Here is a 27563-nt window from a genome sequence, read left to right as displayed (position 1 = left end):
ATACACACATTTTAAATTAAAATGAAAAATTCATTCAAAATTTTAAAAATGCATAAAAGAGGTCAGCTGAGGCTCTCTGCTTGTTTAAAGAGCTGGCTGAGGCCACTCTGTAGGGGATGCGGGTGCACTTCCAGCATGGATACTGCAAGGGGCTGGTGGCAGTAGACGCCGCCATCTGGCCGCGGCAACCCAACTCCAGCCGCCATCTGACTGCCGCTTTCTAGCCTCAGATGCCATACTCCTACGGCAGGCCCTGTGGACCAACCACAGCGGCCTTGCAACTGCTGCAACAGGCTGAACACAACTGCCTGGCCAACCAAGGACCAATCAAGACTTAGGCCTCCATCTGGGTGCAGCAGCCTATCCCCGGCCCGAACCCCATCTGCCTGATGGAAGGGCTGGCGGTGGCGGGTAGGAAAGAAAGCCATGATTCAGCTGCAGCAATCCTGGTCCAGACCCTGGGGCTGCTGCACCGGGACAGCAGTGGCTGGACAAGTAAAGTAATCCAGCCCTAGGGCCCCCCACACACTTCCCATTCCCAGCACCCTGCCCTGTCTCATGCACCTCCCATACACCACAGCCCCTTTTCTCTAAGACTTCAATTGACTTGTGCATCCCCACATCCACAAATCGCACTTGCAGCAGCAGAAGTCCCATTAAATCAAGTCTGAGTACCTGTTTAATTTATGCTATGATTAATCACCATGTCAATTATCAATAATATTAAGTTGTACATTTTCAGTCATGCAAATGAGCATTCTTATCCTGACACTTTGTTGACCACTTGTTCTGAATTTTAATGTTGTTTGGCTTTTTGGTTTGAACAGGTTGTGGGGTACACTGATTCAAACCCAAGGTTCTGGACTCCCAGTGAGATTACTCAATTATCTTCCCTTTTTTAGGTGATATTTTTTATCCTAGACTTTTGGAAGCTTTTATAACTTGCTAACTCAGGCTACGTCTACACTACACCCCTCTGTCGGCAGAGAGATGTAAATTAGACACGTCGAAAGTGCAAATGAAGTGGGGATTTAAATAGCCCGCGCTTCATTTGCGCAAATGTATTCTGGCACTGTTTCGAACTAGCGTCATTTCGAAACTGAAACCAGGGTGATTTCAGAGTACAGGATCTTTAGAAACATTGCCTGTCTAATTGGAAGTAGAAACGTCTCCCGTTTGTGTGGTGATAGAGCTGTTCCATTGCTCTCTTTCACCTTCTCTTGCATCTCGCACCCCTTGTGCAGTAGCAGTGCACGTTTCATCTCCTTAACCTCTACTGCCCTATTTGATCAATAGCATTTCTCCCCTTTGCCCCTTTGCCCTGTCACTACAGCCTGTTACGTGTGAAGCCGCCCTTTCTCCCCTTCGCTCTCTGTTTCCCCTCCGGACTTTTGTGCAATAGCGCAGCTCATTTCTGCCTTTCATCCTCCCTGGCCCCTAGTGCCCTTTAGACAGGTTGGCCACTTTGTTCCCCTCTTTGCCCTCTTCTGCCTATTATTCTGCCCCTTTCTGCTTCTCCTGCCCCTGGTGCCCATTACTCCATTTACCACCCTGTTCCTCTTTGGCTTTCAGCTGTCCCTGGCCACTGTCGGCAGACAGGATACTGGGCTAAGTGGACCTTTGGTCCGACCGTGCATGGCCATACTTGTGTCCCTAGGCTTTGCCAGGCATTTTAGGTTCCCCGGTCCCCATGTAGCACTCTGCTGCACCCTAGTGGTGATTGTGAAGTACAGCCTCCCCTTTTGCCTATTTTCCCACTAGTGTCATTAGGCAGGATAGATGCCCCTTTCCCTCTCACATTCTGCTGTCCATAGTGCCAGTTATGCATTATAACTGCCCCTTTCCTCAATTTCATGATCTCTCTGCTGCCATTAGTGCCCTCCGGGGAAGCAACCGCCCTCCTTTTCACCATCTCCTGCCCCTGATGCCTGTTACACTGTGTAGATGCTCTTTCCCCCCTTCATTCTCTCCATCCCCACAGGCCCTTTATGCAAGATAGCTGCCCCTCTCCACATTCCTTTGTCTATTACACAGGTCTGCTACTTATTTCCCATCTTCGCTCTCTATTCCCCATTATTCAGCATTGGTTTGGTTCAAACCTGTTACCTATTCATGTTCTCAGATCACCCTGAGACTTAAGTGAAGGGGTGAATAACATGTCCATATTCACTTCTCCACCGGGCTTATAGCTCTTTAGCATATCCTGCCTTTGTAATGGCTTTCCCATGCTGAAACAGGAGCCAGGTTCCTCCTTTCCCCGTGCCCCACATCACTAAAGAAAGCCTCCTTCTCCCTCTTGCCTCAGTCGTTTGGTGGCAAATTCAAAAGTACCTCACAAGAGGTACAATTTCCTTCCCTTCGCTTGAGGAGACAAGATTTGAACAGGATTCTGCATTCACTCAGTGTGAGTCCCAGTCAGGGCAATAAGGTGAAGGTGGGTTGTCCTTGTAGTTTCTTGAGGCTATGCCAATGTAGCAATTAGGTACGGCTTAATTGCTGAGTCCCTTTGTAGTCCAGTGGTCTGGCTGCTTAACCAACTAGATGTGTGATGAGTTCAACTCCTTTCTTGGCTTCTGGAGAAAGGACTTGAGCTGTTGTCTTTGAAATGAATGAGCAGCTGCTGGGCTAAGAGGTGGTCTCCCAGGGGTGGGTCTGATGTCTGCTGCCTCACCCTGTTCTGCTGCAGTTATTCCACTTTCATTCCATATTCAGGGGGGAGGGATCACAAAGCTAGCAAGCAGCCCCATGGAGCCTACCAGTTTGGGTGTGTGGTTACCTTGTGGGCTCACATCCTGCTTTATGCTTGCTGAGAAGGGATTTGAACCTTCATGGCTTACCTGTCAAGTGAATGGCCGAAGGAGCTATTCTGACCTGCCCTCCTTCCTTTCTTGTCTGCCTAAGTTGCTCCACTTTCAGTACATATTCATTGGGCTAAAGATCTCATAAATAGCCCCACATAGCTTATTGCTGAGGTTTGTGCCAAGTAACTGGGAAGTTGTGGATTCATATCTATTTCTTGCCTCTTCATCTCTTACCTCAGGTAGCTGGGCTAAGAGGTACTGTGTGCTGGTTCCTTCAGTGTTCCCTTTTGAGGCTGGGCCACTGTCATTAAATAATTAAATAGCCACCGAGTCACAAGCCTCTCCCTGTAGTTCAGTGCGTAGTTGCGCCTTACAAAGTGTGAATGTTGGTTCAAATGGCCTTTATGTTCCCTGAGAAGCAACTTGAATGTTGATCTCTGTCTTCTCAAATGAATGGCCTAAATGCTGGACTAGCAGAAGGCTGGAGGTGGAGGCTTCTTTGGCCTCTTTTGTTGGGGGCTGGTCAGAATCAGGAAATATGAAATGAAAATTGGGCCACTCAAGCTTTGTGACTTACACTGTGTTCCTGTGGTTTGGGTATCTGATTCAAATTCCCTCACTACTTGATGAGCAATGAGTGGCAAGGTATTGCTTGCCTTCAAGTTTTCCACTTTAACTGTATATTGAGGGTGGCATGGGACGTTTCCCAAGCTCTCTGTGGAATAAGGGTTAGGGTGCTTATCCAGGGCTGTTAGTGCCTATGGATCAAAGCCCTCCTCTGCCAGGTAGGAGGGCCTCTCTTGTGTGAGAGTAGAGTCCTTGTAGCTTAGCCTAAGGCTGTTTATAGCCCCCCCCCCCTTACTCTTTTAATTAAAGATTAACCCTCCCATCATTGTCCACCAAGAGCAGGATACAGGCCCAGGTTGTGGCAGCCCCCAGGGTGCTCCCCTGCTCTTTTAAGTGGTGTGAAGTAGGGGTTCCCACCTCCTAGGGAAAGTCCCTGGTGAGCGATCCCCGTCCCAATCCCCTCCCCATCCCAAGAAGACAATGGCCGCTGGAGAAAGAGAGGGGGTTTGGACAAGGATGGCCCACTGCGAAGGAGAGTCACTGAGCAGTAGGGATGTTAGTGTAAAGCCACATAAACAATTAACAGATCAGAATAGGCTTATCAGTCAATCAAAATGACTACAAGCAATGGCTCCTTTGCTGCCTCTGTATCAGAGGCAGTGAGCAGGGGTGGGATAGGAGTTAGTGCTTGTGGGGATCCAGCTTAAAAGCAGGCTGCCCCCGAGCACCAGCTGGGAGCACCTTGCTGTCAGCCCACACTGGGGAGTTTTTTGGTAACCATGTACCTGCAAAAATTAGTTGCAGTTACATGATTACTGAAGTACATGATATCTAACCTTCCTACTGAGGAGGCAGAAAATCCCTGTGTAACGCCCCTGCTGAACAAACAGCTTGGGGATTTGAAGCTGACTTTCCTACCACACAGGTGAGTACCCAAACCACTAGACTAGAGAGCACTGGCTACATGGGGCAGAGGTAGGTGGGCGTGGGGAGGTGAAGCTGCTACTTGAAGAGACAAGCTTCCCAGCCTGTAGCTCCAGCCCAGGCCTTTCCCCAGCTGTACTGGCTCCCTTTTCTCTGTGCCCATCCACTCCAGCCAAATCCCTGAACCCAAATGTAGCAAACGACATTTGGAAAAAAAACACTTAACAGCACGTTTTCCAGTTTATGCTGGATTGTGAAGACTGGACATGCAGCAGCTACATAATTAAAAGCACTAAATTTGGGAATAAAAAAATGTCAGTTACAGGTTTTTCGACATACCCTGAAGTTTGTCAGAGGTTGATTTGCTAAAACTGTACAATAAGGGCAAGTCAGTTGTCCTGCAGAATACAAAATTGAATATTATGGAATAGCTGCCCTTCCCTGATGCATTGGATTCCTTATATGTGGTTGTTTGTCTCCTCTGGCCCATGGTTTGTCCTCTCCCCTCCTCTCTTTCTGACTACAGCTTAGAGAATCTCTATCAATGGATTCTCCTCTAAAACAAGTCTCCATCTGATTTACGTGCATCTCCGCACCAATTGGCTTTCCCCCATTACTTAGTTTAAAAACTGCTCTACGGCCTTTTTAATGTTTAGTGCCAGCAGTCTCGTTCCGCCCTGGTTTAGGTGGAGCCCATCCTTCCTGTATAGGCTCCCCCTCTCCCAAAAGTGTCCCCAGTTCCTAATAAAGCCAAACCCCTCTTCCCTACACCATCGTCTCATCCATGCATTGAGACTCTGAAGCTCTGCCTGCCTATCCGCCCCTGCGCATGAAGCTGGAAGCATTTCTGAGAATGCTACCATAGAGGTCCTGGAGTTCAGTCTCTTTCCTAACAACCTAAATTTGGCCTTCAGGACATCTCTCCTATCCTTCCCTACGTCATTGGTACCTGCATGTATCACGACCACCGGCTCCTCCCCAGCACTACACATAAGTCTGTCTAGATTCCTAGAGAGATCCGCAACCTTCGCACCAGGCAGGCAAGTGACCATACAGTTCTCCCGGTCATCACAAACCCAACTATCTATGTTTCTAACGATCAAATCACCCACTACTAACACTTGCCTCTTCCTAACAAATGGCGTTCCCTCCCCCTCAGTGCGAGAGGATACCGCAACAGCCTCTGGAAGGAGGGTCCCAACTACGGGATGGTTTCCCTCTGTTACCATTGAATGCTCTGTTCTCTTGAGACGTTCATCCTCTGTAAGAGCACTGGGGCTCTCAGACTGGAGGTGGGACAGTACTACAGTGTCCCGGAAAGTCTCATCAACATATCTCTCTGCCTCCCTTAGCTCCTCCAGTTCAGCCACTCTGGTCTCCAAAGCCCGAACTCGGTCTCTGAGGGTCAGGAGCTCCTTGCAATGGGTGCACACATATGTCACCCACCCACAGGGCAGGTAATCATACATGTTACACTCGATGCAATAAACAGGATAGCCCCCACTCTGCTGCTGGGCTTCTGTCTCCATTTTTCTTATAACTTTAAATATAAACTGAGCTTCTTTTTAAATGTCTAGAATATAGATAAAGTTATGTTTAAAGAAGGTCAGAAGTCACTGGTGTCCTCTAACTTCCCTCTCCAAACGCCCTGTTAGCTGCTCCTGTTCGCAAGCTCCCTGGTCACTGACTCACAGGCTTATGAAGCTCTGGTAGCCCCTCCACCTGACTGAGGCTCAGCCAATTAACAGAGGCTTCTAGATTTCAAACCTTTTAGAAGCTCCTTCAAACAAACAAACAAACCAAATAGACAAACACAAGCTCAGCACACAGAAAATAGCCTCCCCCCCCCCCCCCCCGCACACAAACACACACTACAGACAGCCACTTACCACAAGGGTCCCGTATTTACTCCTCTTTTACCTGGAGAATTCCCTCTCCAAACTCCCTGTTAGCTGCTCCTGTTCGCAGGCCCTTAAAACTCACACCCAGCACATGCTTAGCTTTACAACAATTCCTCTGATAACCTTTCCATGCAAATACAGTTCTTTACTTTGAGGAAAAATAAGAACTCTTGTAGTTGAGTTGATCACTTGAAATGATACAGTGCCTGTGCACGCTAGCATAAAGCAAATAATATTATTTGTCACCTGTCATACATTATTTTTATGAATAGACATTCAAGCTTTGGAGAATGCTTATGAGTTGATATCAGACAAAGGAAATCTGCATTTTATTCATCAGAGAGCTTTAGCTCTGATACATATATATATATATCTTTTGTGCAGAACAAGCATCCCATGTAACTATATTATCTAAATTGGCTATTTATCTGTAATAAATAAAAAGAACAGTCTAAAATTATACTGGATTGACTTCTGACCCAAAATAATCTATAGCCGAGACACAATGTGAATGGAGAGAAATATTCAGTAAGATGTTGTCTAGGTGTGCAATGGAGAATGTATCCTACACACTCGGAAATGTTATTCTGAAAGGCAAATTAATATAGTTTCCTGAGAGCCAGATTTAATTGAGGAGGAAGCCCAGCTGGACTAGGGTTTGAAAGAGGGCTACAAACATAGGAACTTGGCCAATAAAAATTTTGCTGTATTAATTTTTTTTATTTGACCTCATATTAAATAAATATTTAAAGCCATGCACCTTGTTAATTATCCTTTGTTATAGTATTCTCTATTACATAACATTAAAAAATATAAGTAAGATATTTGTTACGTGGGTGACATGGTGGCAGACCTCAATATTGGTGCACAAGAACATATTCATTCCAGAAATGAATGGATGGAAAATCTTAGAGGGACCATTGCTCTCCACCCTAAGCCCAGACCCTGCACCCCTTACCCCTGCACTTATACCCCCCCAGGGAGACCCTACCCCCCCAGCCTGCTCTGCCCTCCTTGGCCAGACATCCTGCCCCCCACACTGCTACTGCACATCACCTCCCACACAGATCCTACACTTCTACCCTATCGCACTCACGAGCAGCTCTATCCCACACACTGAACACCCTCATTTTTGTCCCTCCAGACACTGGGGCCCCACAAAATCCACTAATCGCTGAACCCCAGCAGAATTCATCTGGCCTGAGGCCTTGAACCTCTGTTCATCCTGCCCTTCCCTCACCTCCCCCCCATTGGGCTGGAGTGCCAGGAAGTGAGGTGTCTCAGTTTGGGGTCAGTAAGTGAGGGTTGTTTCTTTTTGGAGGGTTGGTTTTTGTTTTGGGGTTTTTTGCTACTCATTTGTGTGGTCCTCAACTGATTCCAAAAAAGGTTCCCCACCATTGGCATAAATAAAGACATTGTTGAAACCTTTTGTGTTGGAAATAATATTTTAGATTAGCAATTTTCATTTTAAATAAATTTGAGTAAGTTCAAGTGCCTAGTCTCTTTAATAATTTCAATTATTATGTCCTTTCTTACTGGTTAAACTAAATGGAAAAATCATTTTTAGGATCAGATTGTTAAACATGTTAAAATATGTTGCTTTTTTGTCTGATACAGAGGCAGCAGTGCTTAGTGGTAGGGGGCTCCTCCGAAGTGGGGCCAGAGCATACTGGCTGCCAGCCTCACACCCAGGGACTATAGAATAGTCAACTAACCAATAAGAATTCGTGAGGTTACTTGACTATTCAATTAACTGATATTTAACATCCCTAGTTTTGTCATGATTATAGCGACATCATTCACATTTGGGGGTAGATTTTTTTACTTTCCTGATTGACATTGATGACAGGACCAGCCTTAGATGTAGTTAAAGACAGATATTCACTGCTGTTTCATGTAAAACAAAAGGAAAATGAGTATCAAATTCTAAACAAGAAGCTGAATCCTATGAACAGGATCTTGTTCACACTCTGCACAATATTGTAAAAATATGCAATTTACAAAACACCCTTTGAGAGCTATCATCTGGAAACGAACAACCTTCTGGGCAATAATATCACCATGAAATGTAAGTTGCAACATATGTAGTTATAAAATCTCCCTGTATTATATTTGCACTTGTTCAAAGCCACACAGCCCTGATTAGGCAAAAAAAAATCTTCAAGATGTTTCTCTTAAACAAAGTGTATTTACCTGAACATAAACATAAGTAGCAAGCAGGCTCCTTGAGATACCAAGAGGGGGAAATGGCAGGATGCAAGGTAAATCTGCACTTCAGCAACACAGGTGAGAAGAGCAGAGAGCCACCTTCACTCCCAGACTCCATGTGACTTTACTGTTTGAATAAACTGTAATCCCCAAAAAACTCCACTTCAGAAGGTGACGGGACTGCTCTTCCTGTCATGCTTTCATCTAAGACAGACAACTCAGCCTTTGATTCTGAGGGGAAATCCTGACCAGAGGAATGGCCATCTGTATAGCTGGGAATCTGATGGAAGGATTTTATCTTTAACCAAGTCTAGCTTAAATTTTAACTACTAGAAATCATTGTGTTTCTCTTGTAACTATTTCTTACTCTAATGCCTTATATCTGTCCTCACTTAAAACCTCTTTAAAAAACAAGCTAATCGTGTGCTGCATTTAAACTGAAATGTTTGGTAACTGCACCAGAGTAGCAAATGGCTGATTTTTGACTGCTTGCGGGTGAAAAGAAGCTCTAAGTATTTGACTGTCCAAGAGGGCTGGACAAAGCAGAACACACATTTTGGGGAAAATGTGAGAATGTATTGGGGTCACCCTGAAAATAGTAACCAAGGCTGCTGGAAGTCAGAGTGTGGCTGGACTTGCTGACAGACTGCTGGCATCAGAGTTGCCAGAATATGCCTGAACTATATGAAGACACTCAATGGGACCTGCTTGCTGGCAAGCTGTTTGTACGTGGCCCAGTTTGAGAGCTACAAGAGTAAAGCACTGCGAGGTACCCAAGTTTGCAGGGCAGGTAGCCACACAAGCATGAAATGCACTCCAGAATGTGACAGCACCATGCTACGTAAGATCTTCTGGGCTGAAAGTTCTCATTTTTAAATATGCAACTAAAAATCAAGTTTTTCTAGTTCACAAAACAAATGTGGCAGTAGCAGAAAGCACTCTGTATAAAAAAAGAACTTGTTTGATGCCTTGATAGTTAACATAGTTATTCTAAAAGTAAGCTTAAATGTAAAGTGTTCACATAAACCTCCATTATCTAGAGGCTTGGCAGTTCCCCAATCCCACTTTCTTCAAAGCACTGTCTCTTGAAATCAGGTTTAAGCCTATTTGTCTGAATAATCACTCATACACGCTCAAGTCATAACTGTAGTTAGTCCCTTTTTGTACAAAGTATCCCCAACAACTTTATATAAAGAGCCTCAAGTCATATTTGAAAAATGTTATATTACATTATGTATATATTTTCCATCAGAGGGAGAGAGACCATGTATTCATAAACAAGAAATAAACCTGCTAAAATATTTAGCAACACGGAGATCCTTGGATTTTCATTTATAACTGATGACCAGAAGCAAACATTTATTGCAGCTTGATCTATAACCACAGAGGAATTATAATAAAATAATGTATTGTTCCTCCCTTCCATGTCTCATTAGCATCCTCTCCCCATTTCAGTTATTCACTTTAACTTCAAGTCTCTGGTCTTGCTTTATTCACTCTTTTCTCTGTCTCTCCATTTAAATTATTTTCCAGTTTCCTTTTTATAAGCCCAATACAGCATCCTCCTTACCCTCATACCCACACTGACATGCTACATCTTCCTCCCATTAGCAGTTATCTTCCATTTCCCATATCTGTCCATAGCCTGTGACCTTCCAGCCAGCCTACTGTGCTTCTCCTAGATGTTTTATTGTGGGACACAAAATAGTGCAGCAAACCAAAGAGCATGCTTATGCCACTGTAATCCCAAGAGAATTGCTGGACCAACATCAGCATGTTGGTTCCTGCAGCTTTGCTGGACCCTTTTGCTCTATCTTGTAATGGCAGACTTTTAATCACTGTTGGCTTCATCAATGGTAATGCCAACTAGATCCACACCTAGATATCATTGCATCTTGTAAATACTACAAAAAACAGTAGTCTGCACTTAGTGTAACTACAAAGTTGTGGTCTTGTACTCTCCCGAGTGTAGAGTCCCACTAATACAATTATTATTTCCATTGTTCGCAATCAGGTTAACTACTGAACAAGTTCAAAAGAGGAGATGACTGTCAAACTGATTCATCAAACTTTTGAAAATGACTTTAAAGGCCTCCATGTTCTTTACAGTTTTTCTCTAAATTCCTTGTCTGAATTATAGCCAAAAAGTTATTTGAAAACAAGAGAAATTATAGGATTTTTCACTGCTGTGGTGGTTTTTGTTTTTTTCAAATTGTATCCAAAATGTCAATTTAAAACCCTACATAATTTGAAATGACCAAGTTATCCAAACATGCTTATAAATGTAGAATCTAATTTTATCTTTAACATCAGCAGTGGTGCGGCTGCCACTGGGGGAAGTGGAAGGATACCCAACACAGAACGTCAAGGAGGGGATGAGAGACTGGAAGTAGCCACCAGTCAGTTTCTCTCAGCTGTTAATGAACGAAAATGGTTAGGAGCACCATTAATAAGCTGTATTTGAAGCACTGTACAGTTCCACAGACAGAGCAGTTTTATAGTAAGCACTCCCCATGTCTTCAGCAAACCTTCCACATGTATGTCAGGATGAAGCTCAGCACACCTTTATGTTGCGGCACATGCAGCATCTGCTCTAGCATCTTTTCAACTTGCATGACTGATTTCTTCAAAGGCTGTTATTGAGGTGGGAAAGGAGAAAGAACAGGTGTATGGGTTTCTAGACTTCATACAGATTAACAATATACCTAACATTTCACCTTAGAAATGTTCAAGTCAATTTATTAATAATGATGAAAGTCATCAGAAGAGTATTCTCCTGAAATTAAAAGAGTTTGGTTTTTTTTTCCTTCAAAAATGAAAACCAATACATGCTTGGTACAGCCACAGATGCTGTGGCTTTCCTGACTATCTTTTTCTCCCTACTGTGTCCGCACATACTAATAACATGGGCCAATTCAGCAAATTCCTTCTAGTCACTATCTAAAACAACAGGGTTGTAGTCAGGATCATCCTCTTCATCATCCAACTCCAAATCATCCATTTCCTGGAACAAGGATTCATCCACCTCCACGCTATTTCCAGCTGAAAGGAAAAAAAAAAAACCAGTGTTTTACTATGGATTTTAAGGTTTCATTTTTCTGTCATTCTTCAGACAAAAAAGAAAGATGCATTGCTTTGCTACTTCTCTATTGGCTAACTCAGTGGTTTTCATCCTGAGTCTATGGATGTGTAGGGGTCTGTGGACCAGTCTAAGATTTCCAAAGGGGTACACATTTCCATTTTAAATTTTTTAGGGGTTCTGCAAATAAATAAAGGTTGAAAACCACTGAGCTAGGTGAAAAACCTTAGAGCCCTTCACACTACCATGGAGAAAAATTCTCCAGCTCATTAAAGTTGGACTAGCAACATGGAATAACTAATGAACTTAACTGTTTGGCTCGTACATATTGACTTGAACAGAATGAGGGAAGTTAGAGGAATGCCCTCCCCAGCCCCATTTCTTAACTACAATGAAGTGTTTCCTATCCCAGTGCTCAAGAGAGTAGATTGTGACAGGCGAAATACCCAGAGCCCATTGGTGAAGTGAGGTTACCACTACTAGTTCCAAGAGATGGCAATAATTCTACACTATTCAATGGACTCAGCTTATTTCCAAAATAAGTGTATCAATTCCTGGAAGCTGCCAAGTCTCTATGGCCACAAATTTGCAAACATAAATGTGTGTAACAACAAACAAACAAAACAAACAAACTCAATGGCACTGTGTGTATTAGGGATGTAACAGGTGCAGTTTATTAACCAATTAACTGATAAGCAAAAGCTTACAGGTTAATGCTACAGACTACACATTTCCCTGCCTCTTTCCACCCCCAGCCAGGAATTTTTTTAGCAGGCTGGCCAGCAGTGGGCTTAGTCCTGGCTTGTGCTGGTTCTGGGACCTACCCCTGCTGTGGTTCTGCATTTAAAATGTATTAGGAGCCAAGGGGGCAGGCAGCCTGGCTCAGCCAAGGAAGCTCAGCCCTCCCTCAACCCCAACAGGGGCTGCTACCACCCCTTGCTGCTGCCTCTATCAGATGCAGCAGCACAGGGCAACAGGCAGCCAGTCTGCAAGGGGAGCTGGTTTTTAAATTGGGTCCCCTTGCAGACCAGCTCCTGTCTGGCACCCCGCACTGCTGCCTCTGATACAGAGCGCAATGGCTGACAATCCCACCCCCGGGGACTACAGAATAGTCGACTAACCGATAAGATTTCAAGAGGTTACTTGACTATTCAATTAACCGATAATTTACATCCCTTGTATGTATATGAAGTTTCTCACTCAAGTGCAAAATATGAGCCTTTAGGAAACAGTAACTCAAATACTCATAAAACATGTTAAGGCCACACATTGCTTTCAAAACAGCAACAACTATAAAGTTATTCAAGAATATTTGACCTATAGCAGTTTAGAACAGGAATGGGCAATAATTTTATAGGGGAGGAGCCACTTAATGAATTTTGGTACATGGTCACAGGCCAGCTCCACCCTGGAAGGGTTAGGGCCTGAGGTGGAAGAAGCAAGGCTAGGGACTAGCCTCCCCCCAGAGTTGTCTGGGCCAGAGGCATTGAATTAAAAATATAGCAAAGGGTTCACGGCTCCCGGCTCTGCTACTACCTCATTACCTGGCAGCTGCCTGGGGTTGCCGTGGCTATTTTAAAAGGCTCAAGGCTCTGGCCTTTCAACCTAAAGAGTCCAGAAAGCTAAGAAGTAGCTGAATTCTATTCCTTCTTGTTCATCATTGGCTACATGAGAAAATTACAATGGTTAAACTCTTCGCTTCAGGAGGCGGAGGCAGGTTAAAGATTTTGTCTTTAACTAAGACTGGCTAGAATCAGGACGCTGCAGTGTCCCAGACTTGGCGGGGACTGCAGCTGGGGCCATGTACCCCTCCCTGCCTGGTGGCTGAAGTAGGGGCCACATGTTCCCCTTGCAGTTTCCCAGAACCATGTACCATCCCCTACTTCCCCATACTGCTGAGGCTAGGACTTAACAGGGACTGCATACTCCTATCCCTTAGCTGCAGCCAGCTTCAAAGTAGGGGCTGGGATTCCATTCCTCCACCCAGCATGGTCCACCCCATTATTTTCAGTGAAGTCTTGAACAAGTCACAGACTCTGTGAAATGTTATTTATTGCCTGTGACTTATCCATGACTTTTACTAAAATAACTGACAAAATCTTAGCCTTATCCATTACTAAGCTACACAATCTGATATGAAGTTTAGTCAGATCACTAACCAAGTATTTCAACAGTGGAAATATGGAAGAAATCAACAACAGAAGTTTACCTTCCTCTAAGAACTGAATATCAGACGTGTCAAGATTATGATCTGTTTCAAATAGTTGTTTTCCTAAAAGGAATAATAAATATTAAAATTAGTAATGGCTTGGAACGTAGTTACTAAAACCATGCAACATAAACATCCGCAAGAGTACTGTAGAATTTTAAATAAATCAAAGTAATATTTGGTAATGTATATATCCTTGGCATTTTGCTCATACTGTATTTGGACTAGCTACTTCTTTGCCTATCTTTAAAGCACTCTGGGCAGGTGTTGTACATCTCTCTGTAAGACCTTCCTTTACAGGTGAACTAGATCCTGCAAAAGGGCTCCATGCAAGAATTAATGCAGCCTCAAATGAAATCACACTGGCTGCTGGAGGAGAGAAGGAAAACACTTTACTCTCCTCTCTAGTCTCACCTGCACTTTAGAGGCTGCATACACTGCTACCAGTGTGTCAAGAAGGAAGAAGATGGTGCTATGGATCACTTATATCTATGCATTACAAGTCAGATCCACAGGTAAATCATCCTTTCCATTCACTGACTTGAGCCAACCATGCACCTTTGTTGCATTCAATATGTATTTGATTCCCCTTCCTACCATGAGTCCACATAAAGTGAAGTGGAACCGTTTATAAAGGAAATTAATCTTTCAATACCCACATTACCCATCTTTAGAAACTAATAGAAATTCATTTTATACTGATTTTACAAACTACTCAACGTCTGTATAACAGGTCAAATGTTCATATTAAATTACTTAAGACTATATTTGTATTGCTTCTACCTCTGCTGCTCAATCAGATTTAGCAAAATCATTTAACTAATATACATATATCCTCACAAGTTTCATGAGGAGGAGCTCTGACTCAAAAGCTTGTCTCCCTCACCAAGACTTGATGTTCCTCAAGTAAAAGATATTACCTCACCCATCTTGTCTCTCAAACATCCTGGGACTGACATGGCTACAATTACACTACATGATACTCTGCCATGACAGGGGTAAAATTCAAGAGGTCCTTATTTGGTCAAACTTTTATCCAAGTCAATACCTCAAGATCTGAAACCACATGCCTGATATCAATCTATGCTTCGTGAGCATAACCCTGGTCTTCTTCCTGAGGCCAGACAGAAAGCCTATACATGAACTTCACCCTATGCCATGGAGCCGAGATGTGCAGCACTGCCCTGATTTTAAACCTGGAGGGGATACTTTCAGTGGGCCCGCACTATGATTCTAAAAAAAGAAGATATGGATTTATGTAATTCCATTGGATGGATGGGGTCAAAGACAGACCATAATCGCTACTGCAGCCACAACCAAGTTGTGCAGTTGTCTGGGGAGGAGGGAGAAGTGTCTCAGGGAGATTTCTTCCTCCATAGACAGTGTCTGCAGGAAAATCATGTTTTGCCCAACTGATAGCAACGTTTCTTCCTCTTATGGCATATGGGCAGACTAAACTGAATTATAGGGACAATAAGAATATTGCAACATCACTAAACTCTGCTTCTGAACCTCTCAAAGGACAAGAGATTGTGTCTTCTTTATACTGCTTACCTGTCATATGCATTAACACATATATCACCTATTTTGCTGTAACACACCAAAAATAATAGAAACACCTATGTTCAGCTGAATAAGTAAATATGAAGCTGGCAATCTACATGCTCCAGTGCATCACTCTTCACTTTCTTCCCCATTCCAATTTTCTTTACCATTCCCTGATGCTGTGAATGGGTTGCATAGGACTAATGGCAACAGTTAGGACTCTTGCTTGCTCCAACATAAATGCTCAAGATGCCATTCTAAAGAACAACAACGAGACTCCAAGGCTCAGCTTAGAAGATAAATCTTACCAGTTAACAATCAGACTGATGCGCTTCTGACCAATCTTTTAGTATTAAAAAAAAAATCTTGGACACGGTTTTGTTATTTGACACACTGGTCTGATATATTGGAAAACTCTGGGAAATTGTGAAGTCATACCACTTAATTTATTTTTGCCTGCTTGCTCATCTTCTTTCATCTTTTTTCTTTTAATTTCTAGGAGCTCTGCATCAAACTTTGTTTTCCAGCTCAGGAAATTCTCAATTGTAACAGGAGTCCCATGGAAACATAGCTACAATAATAATAAAAAAGGTAAGAGTTTAGCAGCGAAGTAAAGAGTGAATATTAATATTTCCTTTATGGTTAAAACAATTGAATACCAAGAAGCAGTAACTATTAAGCACCAATTTTAACTATACTTCTTATAGAAAATTAACCCTCCCAATAAGTCAAAGCGAAAAGTGTGACATTAATTGCTTTTCATGTGTGGCTTGCAAATTTATTGACAGACAACTACTGCAGAAAATCCATGATTTGAATATATTATCAATAAGATAACACAACATGTCCACCAGTGAGTAGTGTAGGCTATTAATAGTTTAGGCCAGTCACAAGGAATAAGGGGAATGTACATGAGTGCTAAGGATTGACTGGACAGAAATGCTTTGTATAGGAATATTTGCTATAAACATTCTTAAAACGACAGAACAAGTTAATATTAACTATCTAACACAGATGGCGAAAAAATATGAGACCAGTAGGGACCCCTCCTCTATCATGCATGGAGAGGAGAATAATTGTTCCTTCCACCTCTGCCCTCGTGACAACTACAGAGTCACCCTGCTGTGCAATCACATTCCTCCCTACTAACAAATGCACCCCTGCCTTCCACTGAAAATGAAAGTGACACAAAGGAGGCACTAAATGGGCACTCCCTCTTTTCAGGGAAGAATATTTGGCTAGAGGAATGATGTTTTGTGTGTCCACTCTCTGTGCTGTTTGGGAGTTCAGAGGGAATGTAGTGGCCAGAGGACACGCCCCCAACCTTTTTATACATGCAGTAATTACTAAAATGTTTCAACCTGGAAGATGCAATATTTATGATTTATGAAATCAATGAAGTTGTGCTTAATGTGCAGCTACTTCTGAAGTTTTAAACAATGCCTCTGGCCTAGCTATACATGTTTAGGATAATACTGCTGGTTAGCCCAATCCTACACCACCACCACCAGCTTTAGGAAAGAAAACCAGAAAATTATTAGTTGAAAATGGAATACTTCACCCACCTTTTCGGCCTCCTCTGCTTCTTTTTCCTTCTGTTTCTTTTCCTCCTCTCGTCTTGTTTTTATTTGATCCACTATTTCGTTTAATTTCTCTTGGACAGCTGACACTAGAGTGAAGATCATTACCATCCCCATGTTCTCTTCTGCCTGCAACATAAAAGGTAGCAGTCTCAGACAGGCAACTCACTAGGAGGCAAACTCACTGTGGACAGAGGGGTTACACCTTATGTCTGTTTGGAAAGTGTTCGTGCTTGGTCCTATAGCAATTACTGAATTGCTTTGCACCAGTTGTGGAAATTTCCTCAAATGTATTTCACTGGATTTAAGACAGTTAAAATGATCCAGGTGAGAGAGGAAGGAAAAGCAGCAAAATATCAGCACTGATCTCTCAGGTTACTACCTACATAGAAGGTTACCAACAGTGTCTGCTTATGTCCTCTTTAATTAAAGACACAATATTTCAAGAGCGAAGAAAAGTATTTTCCTATGGTAGGACCATCATTCTGATAAAGGTGCCCCTCAGTCATTTATTCCAAATGGTTTCCTCCTCAGTGAGGTATCCCATACATGTGTGGAAAGGAAACTGGAGAAACACTTCTGTGCCAGAGGCAGCTCTCCCTCCACTGAAAAAGTCAGCACTCTGACAGGAAGGGAATAGAGGTGTGCTACTAACTGACCATTCCTCCTGCCCCCAAACATTTGTACATTAAAGCAGGTGGGGATGGAACTTCCTCATCATGAAATCCTGGATCCACTCTGGGTATGTCCACACTGCAGTTGACAGAGAACCTTCTAGCCTAGCAGACTGGCTCATGCTACTGAAGCCTGACTCAGCACACTAAAGACTTCATTTTCTTATGGTACATCTATACTAGAAACATAAGTCAATCTATATTATATTGATCTACACCTACTGCAGTAATTATTGTGGTGGTGCATGTCCACACTGCTCTCCTTGGGTCAGTGGTATGCATCTTCATCATAGGTACTATAACCAATGTAAAAGGGGAAGTGCAGGGAGCTAACAAACCTGTCTCTTAATTTTGCCCCAGAGGTTTCTGGCAGATTTCCCCCCTCCCTACCCTGGGAACAGGATCCAGATGACCCAGTTTCTCGTCCTCTTTTACTATCCAGAGCCAAGCATCCTTGTCAATATCATGGCTCAAGCAGCTGTGATATTGACAAAACTGCCCAGCCCCTACCTGGGCATGACCCAGGCTTCTCACTCCAGCTCCCCGCCAGTAGGAGGCTTCTGCTGCCCAAGCTTCTCACTCTTGCTCCCAGCCACTTAGCTCTCCAGGGAAATGGAGAGCAGCTGGGCTTTAGCTGCCCAGCTTCATCGAGTTCACAACTCTTGCTGTGAAACTGACAAGACAGCCTGTGAGAGTAAGGCGGTGCATACAGAGGCATTACATCACCCTAACTACACTGACATCAGCTTCTGGTGGGAAAGGAGTTATTATGTTGGTTTAACTATGGTATTTATATCATCAGGATCAAAGGTGTAGTGCAGACACTAACATTAACTTAAGCAGCCTTACGTCAACCTGCATAGTGAAGACCAGGCCACAGACTAAACAAGTCAAGCTCTTTTACTCTGCTAAGTCAGGTCCGCCATTCCTCTGATTATCATAGTTGCTCTTCTTTGTACCTTGTTTAACATGGTCATTTCTAAATCTAGATGATGCATCTTTATGTCGCTGACCTGTTGTTCTTACATGGTATTTATTAAAAAATTCCACTAAATGTTTTGTTTTAACTATATACTACCCAATATTTTACAAATGTCAAAAAGCAAAGTCTTAGTGTTTGGAAAATTAATCTCATTAATGTTCCCTACAGCAGAATGCACAGACTCACTCACAAGATATATGTTCTTCTAAGTTTTGGTTAACAACTGGAATTCACATCTCAAACCAATAATTTACGAAACAACATCAACAAGAATATATATTCCTACTTACCTGTTGTGCTAGAAGGTTTAATATGTCTGTCACATCATTATCTTCAAGGTTCTCCTGGGAGAATAATTCATAAAGGGGAGTTTCATCTGGATATTTTTCTCCATAGGTAAATTTAAGGGTTGCCTGAACAGCTACAATATAAAAGGTAATTTTAGTATGACAGCCTCAAACTTCATAAATATTAACTCTTAATTCTTAAGTTAAAATTGTTACACTGATATAGATTTGTTAATAAAAACAATATTTTAATGGATCACCTTATACACATGCTGTAATTATAAATTTGCCTGAATTAGGGCTGTTGATTAATTGTAGTTAACTCACGTAATTAACTCAAAAATTAATCACACTATTAAACAGAATACCAAGTAAAATGTATTAAATATTTTGGATGTTTTTCTAAATTTTCAAATATACTGAATTATATTTTTATATTGAATTATATATTTCAATTATAAACACATAATACAAAGAGTACAGTGCTCACTTTACATTTTATATTGAGAGCCCTAGTTTGAATATACAAAATTGTAACTCACCATTAACACTCTAAACAAAATAACCTTTTATACAGGGGATAGTTCTTATCACTTACTAGCAACGTTCCCTCTATTTGTTTTCAATTCGTGTGCACAATAAATTTTGGTGTGCACTGAGGCATGTGGGGATGTGTACCATCAGAAGAAACACATGCTGCTGGCTGTGGGCAGTGTGAGCACTCTGCTAATCAGCTGGGGGGCAGTTAAATCTCTCCTGGGTAGCCACTCAAGTGCTCATCCCACAGGGAACAATGCTTACTAACTATTCATATCTTCAATGCACATTAGAAACAGTAAACAGTCTATGCAATATTCCTCTGACCTACAGCAAATAAGAAAGCAATATCCCCTTTTAAAGAATAAAGTAAGGCAGAGAGATTAAGTGATCTGCCCAGGGCTATGAAGTGGATCAGCAGCAAATCTAAGATTAGAATTCAAGAGTTCCTTGCTTCCACTACTGTGCCAGTCCAGTAGATGACATCACCAAGAGTATTTCTTGCTCCAAACCATTATATAGCCTATTTGTTCCACAATATTAGGTATGTAAATACCCTAAATCAGCATTAATATACTCACCAGAAACTGAGTACTGAGCAGCTAGTTCGTGATATGAGGACATAATGAACTGCCATTATGACTAAGAGCTTCCTGCAGTTGTGAATTGCTATATACTTCAAAATCTACACTCTACATAGACTATGTGTTTTACTGATTGAGGAGCTGTTTTTACTGACTTTAACAGAAGCAGGAGGATACTCAGCACACAAATACATTTCTGTTACCGCATTTTAAATATAATAAGGAATTGTTTTGAGTCTATGTCACAATCTACTGATCAGAACATATTAATAGTAGATTAAGAGTTCAAGTAACAGATTTAGGGGGGAAAAAATCATAGTAAATTGTTCTGAAACACCAGCTAGAGCTGTAGCCTTACACTGGATATTCACAGCCCATTCCCAATAGGACAACCAGATTTCCCACAGCAGGTTATTTCACATTGTATCAACTAGCGATAACTCCAAGGACACAGGCACTTGGGAGAATATTTTAAAATAATCAGGGTTTGTAATTTCGCAAGAAAAGTTTTCCCCATGGGATGTTTAGAACTCATGACCAACTTACTTTCATCATTTTCTCCTGCTTCAGATGTCACAGTGATAGTGAAACTTGTTGGGTTTTCTGATAATACTGTAACAATACAAAAAGTAAAGAAATAGTAAATTCAATAAAAGATTCTTAATGTCTGACACCTTTTCTTTGCTAGCATATTGTTGCTACCTGGCCACAGGAGTACTCTATTACAGGCCATGTTCTGGATCTGCACTGGAAAGGTTGAATGTATTTCATCTGATTATTCAGAAGTATAAGCAAGTGAAACATTTTTCACCCCAAAGTCTTAAAATCCGTCCTTAGTTTTGTTGCTGTTGCAAATTACAATACACGTTTTTGTAGGTTTGAAGAAGCCTTACCAATGAGAGCTGGCTCAGTTTAAATGGCATATTACAGTTTTAAAATAGGACTCTGTTACAATCAATGATTTCATATCCTGGGTCACTGGTAATAAATTCAGATTCTTTTAACATACTAAAACAACATCAACATGGATTTTAGAAGGCTGCAGTAAGCAGCAGGACAATTAACCAAGAATCTGAAAAAGAAAGAACTGCAGCTCTTTCCCAGTTTGATAAACTACAGAATAAGAACCTGGATTTACCACTACTTCCTTTACCGCAAAGGTCTTTACAGAGCAATAAGAAAAATGGATTATTGGGGGGCAGAGGAAGGGAGAGGGCAGACTAAATGATCACAATGCCCCATTTTGGCCTTGGACCCTATGAAAATGGCCAGGCATTAGCAAGGCAACAAGCAGGGAGAAAAACTGAGCAGCTGTTCCTCGGCAATGCCACAAGCCCCGACGAGGATCAGAAACTGTTGCACTGAGAAAAGAAAACTGAGCCGGGCACCAAGTTGACTCTTGGTCTTACACCTCCGCCGAGGCGTCGGCAATGGGGCTGCCCCCGCAGGAGCGCACCACAGGGCTGGCTCTGCGCCCGGGAGCTGCGGGGACGGGGGTGCCGCGGCCTAATCGCGCCCAGCGGGGCCAGGGAGAGGAGCAAGCGCCGGGCAGGGACGCGCGCAGGGCTGGGAGCAGCCAGACCAAGCGGCCGGCCCGGGCGGCGGCGGCAGAGGAGCCAGCCCGGCTCTAACCCCCGGAGGCTGCCGGCGTGTTCAGAGCCGGGCCCCCCTGCAGCCCCTTTGCACCGGGACCCGGCGGGATCCCCGGCACCAGCCCGGGCACGCGGGGGAGCCGGGAGCCGCGCGCCGGGGGGGGCCCCTCCCAGCCCCTGCAGGCGCGCGCCTGACCCGTGAACGAGTCGGGGTAGATGGACTCCAGCGCCTCCCGCTCGTTGCGCTGCTCCTCGCTGTAATCCGTCATGGCCCCGCGCCGCCAGCCATGGAACGCTCCGCCGCGGCCCAGCCACCCGGGCGGCCTGCGCAGGCGCACTCTGGCCCGGCGCCGGCTGCTGGGGCGGGTCCCCCAGCCCGCAACCCAGGCAGGGGGAGGAGCTGAAGCCGTGACACATCCGCGGCTCGGCTCGCGACTGGGCAGGTCTGAGCTGCCCCTAAGAAGCTGCTGCCTTCCCCATCCCCTTGCAGTTTGTCCGGAGTGACTCCGGATTAGCTGGAACAGGGCCTGGTGTGGAATAAGAGCGTCTCCCTCCGGTTCATCTTAATCCGCTGCAAACCCATTGGTTGTTTTTTAAACGTTTTTCCAGTTATAGACTAACTTGGCTACGTCTGGGAAACTTGTCAATAAGAATCCACAAGGAGTCCTGTGGCACCTTATAGACTAATAGATGTGTTGGAGCATAAGCTTTCCCGGGCAAAGAGCCATTTCGTTATGCATCTGACGAAGCGGGTCTTTGCCCACGAATGCGTATGCTCCAACACTTCAGTTAGTCTATAAGGTGCCACAGGACTCCTTGTTGCTTTTGCAGATCCAGACTAACACGGCTACCCCTCGATACTTGTCAATAAGAAGTTACTCGGAATAGATATTTTTTTATTTGCTCCAGGCATGCACAGGATCAAGAAGGAAAGGGTTTTACTTGGAAGGAGCTTAAATCATTGTAAACAAGGGAGTCATCCGTTTTGGAGCCAGGAACAGTCCCCTTTGGGGTGCTTTGTCTCCCCACGGGGACGTCATCTGGCAGACACAGTTGTGGCTGGCATTGCACACCTGCTCCTTAAGGGTGAGTGAAAACACCACCACGCGGGCAAAATCACCACTGGGAGCAGGGTGATGTGATCTCAGAGAGGGTCACGCACCATCATGCGGTGTGACGGGGTGTCGCAAACTCGCGCTGGCCCCTTTCTGGAGGTACCAGCCCATCGGGTATTCAGGGCAGGTGGGAGTGGTCACCCCCGATAAACTAGTGCAGCCTCTGGCACGTCTCTCCTGGAATCGAAATACCGGGCAGCGCTAATCCAGAGCCCTGAACTCCGCGAAACTCACTCCCGAGTTTAACCCCAGTGAATAGCTCTGGCTGTTTCCCGGCCATTGGCCCCGCGCCCTTCGCTGGGCTAGCCCCGCACTGCCCCACCCGTGGGGCGCAGTGAAGCGGCGGCATTAGGGCCCAGCGCTGCTTTCGGCAGGAGTCACTCGTCAGTCGATGCGTTAGGTCTGAGGCTTGACTGTCACCTGTCGGGAGCCCCAGAAGCACGGCGGGACACGTGATGCAGGCGCGGGGTGGGGTCCTCTGGTCCTGTCCTCCCAGCCAGGTGCCGGGGCGGATGGAATGTGTCTGTGGCTGGGCGCGAGCCGGAGCCGAGCCTTGGCTTCAGCGCGTGCGCAGATCTGCAGCGGGTCAGGGTCGGGGCTTTGCGCAAGGGTTCAGGGCTGCTAAGTTCAGATCTTCTGACTCGTGCTCCCTGCTGTTGCAGAGGGGCAGCGTGGGGAGCGTGCATGGGCTGAGTACAGTACCGCAGAGTCACTGGCCCGCTGCAGAGGACAGCAGTAAGCCCGTTAGACCAGGGAAGAAGGGATGCACCGTTTTCAATTTAGAAAATCGTCACTTACCTCTTAGTCTCAAGCAGTCCGTTTCCTACCACCCCCATCGCGGTGCACAAGCTGTATAAAACTGTGCATGGACAGAAACTTTTTAAAGCTAAATCACAAAAACCAGCACAGCTTACTTAGGTCATCTTTATGCACTTTGGCTCAGGTAGGGTTAGTCACTTGTTCAGCTGACATAATACGTCTCTCATCATGAGAGAGGTGAGGTTTAAAAGGGTCATAATTTAAATAAAAGCAGTCACAGGTACTAGAACTTTCAGACTTACTCTGCCAATTCTTGTGGTTTTGCAAGAACATATTCTTATTTGAATAAATAATCCCTCTTACTGTAAAACCCCCTCCCCACATACACACACCACACACACAAAGTAAATATTCAAGTGTACAGAGAGAACAATGAAAATTACTAAAAAAAATTTTGTCAAGTGGTGGTAGTAAACACATGGAAAAAATTTTTCCATTACATTTTTCTTAAATTTTAAGAGTTATACAGTAGCTATTTTTTTCCAGAAAGAACTCAATATTTCTTTAAATGTAGTGCTGGTCAGCCCCTTCATTGTTTATGAAGAGCTTTGTGATATTTAGCTAGGAGAAAATAAAATTGCAAAGTGTTATTAGGGGACCATTTCATGCCTTCTGTTTTTTAGTGGAGAATTATGCTTAAAAATGTATAGCCCATGATTTGCATTACTTGGTGTATTTTTTTCTACTACTGTTCACTGCTTTCTGATTATTACACAGGTGTGTGGGCTCTCGTATACTTTGTTGCCAGATGTATGAATACAATACCCTGTTTTAAGCCCACATCCTGAACACAGTAATTCTAGACATTCAAAACTTTAGCCCAGTTGAATTAATGTGCTTAAAATTTAGCACATGTATGTTTTTAGACTGAAGAAATTGGAACCATTTTGAAATCAACACTTCCTAAATGCAGTCATACAACACAGCACCCTGCTTATCAGAATGCTGAGCAGCTGAGAGTTTTGATACTTTGTATGGTGATTTAAGCTATTGTTTTATCACCATAACAACCAGAAGATGGTGATGGAAAAGCATTAGTGATTCACAAAATGTCAATAACATTTGTTGGTCATGGCAATGGCTAATATGAGTTGAAGAATGTGATTCTTCAGCAAAGAGAGTGGAAATACTATTAAGTTCGTTTAAATGCATTCAGCACTACTTACTCGGCATAACCAATATCAATTTATAATCTTTTGGCAGCAATAACTTTGCTTCAGACTGGATCATATTTACAAACAAAAACCTCACTCTACATCCTTGAGCTTTCTCTTTACCGGTAACAAGATAAAGAAGAGAGCTGCTCTTAAAATCTTTAAATCAAGATGCTGTCAGTTTTGAGATGCCTGTCATCAATAGAATGCCATGCAGCACAACAAGAATGTCAGACTCAATTATTGACAACATTCCAAGCTAATCAGAATATTATCATATGTTATAAAATTAATATGATGGTTATTGGACTCTATTTTCTAACTTTGTTGAGATTCATTAGTACCCTTACCTGTTCATGCTCTCCAATTACAACTGGTTTCTATGAGGAGAACTATGGAGTGGTAGGAATTTCAATTGGAGTTTTATTAGCGGGAGTAGTGTTGGCGTATTGTTAGTGGGAAGACATTTAAAGAAATGGGTCTCTTTCATTTAGAGACAGCAGAAAGAACAGTTTTAATTCAGCTGTTAAACAACATTATTTGCCTCTCTGAAACAATGATTTTTTCTAGAGGGAGCGGAATGAAGACAGACAAATGATAGATAGTTTGGCCCAGACTGACAAAGATATTTATGCCTTTGTTCATCTGAATCCATTGCATAGTAGATTGTTGGAGTTCTGCTAGCCCAGTAAAGCATAAGACAGGAATTGAATAGAAGAGATACACAGTGCTATATTCAAATCCTCTTTTTACATCATGTGAAGCAGGGTGCCATTTTATGTCTGTCAAAAGTCAAGAGGCATTCAAAAGGCGTCTATAATGTCTCCCTTCCCGACAAAAGAGTGGATTACGATCTAAGAGGGAACCTAATTTTTAATAGCGATCTAGTTCCTCCAAACTGAGTTCTGCAGATTGGCGTCTACTTGTAGAATTATCAAGTTGAACAAGACATGTTTTTTTCCTCAATAAGGAATGATACTAGATATATTCTGATGGTGTCCAAACCGATTTTCTAGTTCGGTAAAGTTGGTTTGTTTGTTTGTTTGTTGGGAGAAGGCATTTAGCATGGCAACAGCTTTTATTGACTGTACAACTTCAAATGTTCAGTGAGGAAGAAGTTCTTCATCTTTATGAACTACCTTGTAGCACCCCAAAAGCAGAGTTAATTAGAGAATTGACAGTTCACTTGCTACTATTATAGGATCCTAGAACTGGAAGGGACCTCGAGAGGTCATCAAGTCCAGTCCCCTGCCCTCATGGCAGGACCAAGGATCCTTTAGATCATCTCTAACAGGTGTCTGTCTAACCTGCTCTTAAATATTTCCAGTGATGGGGATTCCACAACCTCCCTAGGCACCTTATTCCAGTGTTTAACAACCCTGACAGTTAGGAAGTTTTTCCTAATGTCCACCCTAAACCTCTCTTGCTGTAGTTAAAGCCCATTGCTTATTGTCGTATCATCAGAGGCCAAGGAGAATAATTTATCTCCCTCCTCCTTGAAACACCCTTTTAGACTAAGAATGTTAAATATCGAGTAATTTACTAGTCAAGTAGTCGATGGAATTTCCATTGACTGCACAACTAGTTGATAGGCACTTCCACATTCCTCCTTTGAAATGTACAAGAGACCCAGTGGGGCTCAAAAGAGGAATTTCAAAGGAGGAATGGAGAACTCCATGTGCAGCCCAGGGCCAGCAGTGGCGTTTCAAAGGAGCAGCACTGCACAGCTGATCCTGGGCTCACCTGTGCATCCCTGTCCCTTTGAAACACTGCCCAGGATCAGCCCAGAATCAGCTGTGTGGTGCTTCAAAGCGGCAGTGCCACACGGAGCTCGGGTACAGGCTCCCTGTGGCGCTGCAGCTTTGAAGTACCCCCTCTTTCTACCAATTTGCTGCCTTTATCTAAGGGGGGGAATCAACTAGTCGACTCGACTATCCAATGAGCATTTTCTTATCGGCTAGTCGACTAGTCCTTAACAACCTCTGTCATGTCCCCTTTCAGTCTTCTCTTTTCTAGACAAACAAGCCCAATTCTTTCAGTCTTCCCTCATAGGTCATGTTTTCTAGACCTTTAACTGTTTTTTTTTTGCTCTTCTCTGGGCCTTCTCCAATTCCTCCACATCTTTCTTGAAATATGGTGTCCAGAACTGAATACACTACTCCAAGGCTACGTCTACATTGGTGCGTTCTCACGCAAAAACTCTTTTGCGGAAAAGTTCTTCTGCAAAAACTCTTCCAGAAGAGAGCGTCTACACTGGCATGCACAAGAGATGTGCTTTTGCAAAAGAGCATCCATGCCAGTGTAGACGCTCTCTTGTGCAAGAAAGCTCTGATGGCCATTTTAACCATAGGGCTTTCTTGCGCAAGAAATTCACGTTACCTGTCTACACTAGCCTCTTGCGCAAGAACAGTTGCGCAAAAGGGCTTATTCCTGAGCAGGTGCATCAGAGTTCTGGCGCAAGAAGCCCTGATTTCATACATTAGAACGTCAGATTACTTGTGCAAGAACATGCGGCCAGTGTAGACAGGCAGCAAGCTTTTGCGCAAGATCGCGCCAGTGTAGACACAGCCCAACTGAGGCCTAATCAGCAGAGTAGAGCTTAAGAATGACATCTTGTGTTTTGCTCACAACATTCCTATTAATTCATCCCAGAATCATGTTTGCTTTTTTTGCAACAGCAGCACACTGTTGACTCATGTTTAACTTGTGACCCCCTAAATCCCTTTCAGCAGTCCTCCTTCCTAGACATTCACTTCCTGTTCTATATGTGTGAAACTGAATTTTCCTTCCTAAGAGGACTACCTTGCATTTGTCCTTATTAAACTTCATCCTGTTTACCTCAGACTATTTCTCTAGTTTGTCCAGATCATTTTGAATTTTGACCCTATCCTCCAAAGCAGTTGCAACCTCTCCCAGCTTAGTATCTCTGCAAACTTAATAATCATACTTTCTATGCCATTATCTAAATTGTTGATGAAGCTATTGAACAGAACAGGTCCCAAAAC

The 27563-nt window shown here is 43.4% G+C and overlaps 2 protein-coding genes across 4 annotated transcripts in view; one reads left to right on the top strand and one right to left on the bottom strand.

Annotated features, from left to right (window-relative positions):
- Window positions 1-9605: 9605 nt before the first annotated feature.
- Window positions 9606-21825, bottom strand: RWDD1 (RWD domain containing 1). The gene is made up of 7 exons (XM_075924019.2): window positions 21667-21825; window positions 20425-20490; window positions 18761-18891; window positions 16800-16943; window positions 15673-15805; window positions 13690-13752; window positions 9606-11443 (listed from the first exon to the last, which is right to left on the bottom strand). Exons 1-7 carry the CDS (start codon window positions 21737-21739, stop codon window positions 11331-11333), a joined length of 723 nt encoding a protein of 240 aa, XP_075780134.1. The 5' UTR covers window positions 21740-21825; the 3' UTR covers window positions 9606-11330.
- Window positions 21826-21918: 93 nt separating this feature from the next.
- Window positions 21919-27563, top strand: part of TRAPPC3L (trafficking protein particle complex subunit 3L) — a 58367-nt gene continuing 52722 nt past the window's right edge. Inside the window, exon 1 of one of the 3 annotated variants that reach the window (XM_014573708.4) lies at window positions 21919-22055. The gene's annotated coding sequence lies outside the window, so the exon portion shown is untranslated. Of the gene's footprint in view, window positions 22557-27563 lie in introns of all 3 variants that reach the window. The other 2 variants (XM_006123231.5, XM_075924021.2) reach the window with 2 other exon arrangements.

This window comes from Pelodiscus sinensis, chromosome 3, assembly GCF_052426305.1.
Source record: "Pelodiscus sinensis isolate ZL-2025 chromosome 3, ASM5242630v1, whole genome shotgun sequence".
Taxonomy (NCBI): domain Eukaryota; kingdom Metazoa; phylum Chordata; order Testudines; family Trionychidae; genus Pelodiscus; species Pelodiscus sinensis.
Note: the sequence above shows the minus strand (reverse complement) of the source record. Positions and strands in the feature narration are given on the sequence as shown.

Excerpts from the sequence above, each read along its gene's own strand:
- RWDD1 (XM_075924019.2), bottom strand. The coding sequence starts at position 21,739 with ATGACGGATTACAGCGAGGAGCAGCGCAACGAGCGGGAGGCGCTGGAG. Across the intron at positions 20,491-21,666 it reads CTACCCCGACTCGTTCACGG|TATTATCAGAAAACCCAACA; the intron begins GTCAGGCGCGCG and ends GTATTGTTACAG. Across the intron at positions 11,444-13,689 it reads TATTCAGTTCTTAGAGGAAG|CTGGAAATAGCGTGGAGGTG; the intron begins GTAAACTTCTGT and ends TTTTCCTTTCAG.